Here is a 3992-nt window from a genome sequence, read left to right on the forward strand (position 1 = left end):
ATTGTTCTGAAATCACCAATCCCTACGACCCCCACCTAAAACACTAACCCTAGCTACTGCAATTCGTTGTCTGAAACCACAGAGGAGGAGGACGCGGTAGAGGCAGCAGACCTCTCCGAAATCCTCAACCCACAGAGACACAACAGCTGCAGCCTTCGCTTTCACAGCTCCGTCGCCGTCCATTGCGAACAACACGACACATCGTTTTGGTTTGATTTCATCGCTGACCGCTCACGATTCTCTTTCACTCTGCTACGCCTAATCCCCTAACGCTATTCTACAAGGTTACGCTGTCTATGCATCTTACTCTTCATTTTTGTTTTATTTTTAATTTTTAAATTTATGTTTGAAATAAAAGTGTAAATCAATTTTATAGGATATGAAATTACCCTTTAGTTCTATTTCGTATTTGAATTCTGTACTTCTGTACTTAGTGTAAATCCATTGTTTTCTTTTGCATTGTTAGTGTCTAGAGAAAATGAGTTATTTGGGTGTAGGTGTTAGTCCTGGAACAGTTCCAGTGTACCATATGTAAGACCCAAAACCTTTGAAAAAGGACTATTATTAGCTAATTTCAAATTAAGTGTTTCTGCAGCTTTAATTTCAGAAATTCCTCTATTAAAGAAAATTAAAGCAAGTTTTGATTTATTGAATTTGAAATAAGTTATGATTATTATCCAATTTTATAATTGTTGGATTATTTTCTATATTTAAATTATAAATTTAGCAGTTGTGAAATAATAAGGATTTTATATGTTTTGGACTAAGTAATTAATATTTTGAATATTAGTACTGCTATTTTGGAAAATAGAGAAATTAATTATATTATTTCTAATCTTTAGATTCGGGCATTTTGTTGAAAATAATTTGTAAAAGTAGATGAGCAAATAGTGTTTTTCCATATACAATAAGTGTTGGAATTACATTGGATTTCAATTACCATATTATTCCTAATTTTATGTGAATTTACCATAATGCCCTTAACCCTAATTTTCAAATAAGGAAAACCCTAACCCGGTAACCCATTACCCGACCCGGTTCTCTCTCAACCTCACTCAATCCCCCCAAACCCAGCCGCAACACAGCAACAATAGCTGCAAAAGAAATGGAACGAAGAAAGAAAAAGGGCTAGGAGGAAACGGGGAAACGCATAGGGAAAAGCTGCGCTGTGACCACCGGCCAGCCGTCGCTGTCGTCCGGCGCTTACCCACTCACCACCGCCGCTGGAGGAGCCGTGACCAATGTGTCGCTGTCGCTGAAGCACACAGCGCCGCTGTCGCCCTCGCCGCGCCGCCGCCATCCTTGCGATCACGAAGAGGCTGACGGGAGGAACTGGCGCGCACGGGAGGGGAAGAAACCGCCTCTGCACTGCCGTCGTTCACAAGCTCAGCCACCTCGCCATTGTCGCCGCCAAGGGTTGTCGTGGCTGGTGCTGCTGCCGTCCCTGATGGGTTCCACCGTGGAGAAGGGAACGACGCAGGGGAGAGGAGGTCGCGCCGCTGCTGCCGCCGAAGGAACCCGTCCCTGCTGAGCCGCCGTTGCCACTGCTAGGGTTTGCTGCCGCCGTGCTGTTGAGAGGAGGGCCGTCCAGTCACACCGAGCATGAGAGACGGAGAGATCAGAGGCTGAGCTGGGGTTCAGCCACCATGCCCAGCCGTGCTCGCGTCGCCGGCGCCGCCTCCGTCAGAACTGCCGCCGTTAGAAAGGGGTCTCGGCCGCCGCAAGCGTCGTTGCCGGAGAAGGGAGCTGCGTCTCTGTGATTCTGACTGCCGGGAGTGGTTCTGTGACTTCCGGGAGCACCGCCGGAGCTTCTGGCTGCTTTTGCCGTCGCCGGAAAAATTCTGTCGGTAAGGGTTTCAAGTTGGCTCTCCTTTCCGTTGAGTTTCCGGGAATCTCATTGTCTCTGCATACTGTTCAGGTCACCGCTGCCGCTTGAGGTGGCTATCGGGCAGCCGCCGAACCGGTTCAGAGATCACCGCTGTTTCGGTTCAGCCGTTCCTCCTTCGGTTCGGTAAGCGTTTTAATTTGAAAGCCCTTTTGTTACTGTTCCGTTATCTCACGCTGAGGTTTGTGGCATTAATTGCTATAAGATTGAGTTTCGATTGTTGTATGTTGCGAATAGTGTTGCTTTGGTTATTGCGAAAGTGGCTGGGAGCTGAGGTTTTGGTTGCCGTCAGTTCGGGTTGAGCTGGAAAGGACTCTGTGAGACTTTTGGGTTATGGATTTGCGTTTTGAGGTAGGGGCGCTTTTCGAAAACTATGTTTTGTGTATTGGAATTATTACATATGGATACTGGTGTGAGATATTGTGTATTTGGTGATTGTATCTGCCTTATGTATTATTTGATTGACTCGAAGGACTATGGATGTTGGTTTGGCTGAATTATTGTGTGGCTTGTGAAATGTAATGTTTGAAGTTGATTCTTTAAAGATTTGAAATATGAGCTTAATCCGTTGAGGATTGGTTTGAATTGAGTCAATTATTTTGATGATGTGGAAGATAGAATACCCTTGAAATTCAGCCTGGGTTGCCTTAATTGATTTGGTTTTGATAAATGATTTATTACTGAACCGATTCTTTAAAGCTTTGGGAATGAGTTAAATCGGTTGATATTGAGTTGATTTTGAAATGGTTTTCTTGAGATATGCCACTGAGGCGACTGTTGGACTTAGCTTGCTTTTGAATTGATTTCTGGTTTTGAGCTGTTGAAAAGTAATGAGAAACGGTTTAGTTGGGACCCGAACCGGGTGGCAAAAGTCCAAGTTTTAGGGGAGGTGCTGCCGAAATTTCTATAAAATCCGAGTCTTTATTGAAATGTTGTCTGGAAAAATGACGAGTTAAAGATTTCTACTATTTTATTTGAATTATCTAGAAAAGGATGATTCATACTTTTGAAATGGATTACTAAAGAGGAAATTGTGATTTAGCCTTGCTTCTTAAGAAAGGCATTGTATCTCTTTCAGGAGAAAGATATTTAGATGAAACTTATGTTTTAAAGCTGTTTTAAATGTGACAAGTGCAATGCCTTTGAATTTGACTTGAGGGTTTCAATTAGAGGAGTTTTCAATGATTTTGAAAGAACCTGAATGTCTATTGACAAGTTTCATTTTGAAATGTTTTGGAAAGGTTTAAGTACTCTTTGAATTCTGAATTCTTGCAAGACTAAAACAATTTTGAACAGTTGAAACGTTCTATAATTTATCATGGGGGTTGAAGTTGGTTTTTGCCTAAGTAAAGGAAACGGCTTTGAAAGAAGTAAATGATTACGTGACTCGGTTTGGCTTAGACCCTATTTTATTACTCAACTCGGAAAGCCAATGTTTTAATGATTTTAAATGAATTTGGCGAAATGAGTTATGTTATTCTCCCCTAAAGACTTGGGACTCTGCCGAGGAACTTTTGTTATAAAATCTCATTGTTGGATGGGTGATTTTGAATGTTCCCAAAATGAATCTTTAACTTTCCATGGTTTTGGAAGTTTTGGAAAGGGTGTTGTGATGGGCGGATATTTTATACGCTTTTTGGGGATAATTTCATATAGTTTTGAGTATGTTTTAGTTAGTTTTTAGTCTATTTTTATTAGTTTTTAGGAAAAATTCATATTTCTGGACTTTACTATGAGTTGTGTATTTTTCTGTCATTTCAGGTATTTTTCTGGCTGAAATTGAAGGAGCTGAGCAAAAATCTTATCCAGGCTGAAAAAGGACTGCTGATGCTGTTGGATTCTGACCTCCCTGCACTCAAAGTGGATTTTCTGGAGCTACAGAACTCGAAATGGCGTGCTTCCAATTGCGTTGGAAAGTAGACATCCAGGGCTTTCCCGAAATATATAATAGTTCATACTTTGCACAAGAATAGACGACGTAAACTGGCGTTCAATGCCAGTCCTCTGCCCAATTCTGGCGTCCAACGCCAGAAAAGGATCAAAAACTGGAGTTGAACGCCCAAACTGGCACAAAAACTGGCGTTCAACTCCACAAATGGCCTCTGCA

The 3992-nt window shown here is 42.0% G+C and overlaps 1 protein-coding gene across 1 annotated transcript in view; it reads left to right on the top strand.

Moving 5' to 3' along the window:
* LOC110270443 (CASP-like protein 2B1) overlaps positions 395-3992 on the top strand; it is a 12062-nt gene continuing 8464 nt past the window's right edge. The window contains exon 1 of the mRNA XM_021119880.1: positions 395-531. Within this exon, the coding sequence (XP_020975539.1) occupies positions 479-531 (53 nt within the window). The 5' untranslated portion in view covers positions 395-478. The remainder of the gene's footprint in view (positions 532-3992) is intronic.

The sequence above is a fragment of the Arachis ipaensis genome, chromosome B01, assembly GCF_000816755.2.
Source record: "Arachis ipaensis cultivar K30076 chromosome B01, Araip1.1, whole genome shotgun sequence".
In the NCBI taxonomy this organism is placed as follows: domain Eukaryota; kingdom Viridiplantae; phylum Streptophyta; class Magnoliopsida; order Fabales; family Fabaceae; genus Arachis; species Arachis ipaensis.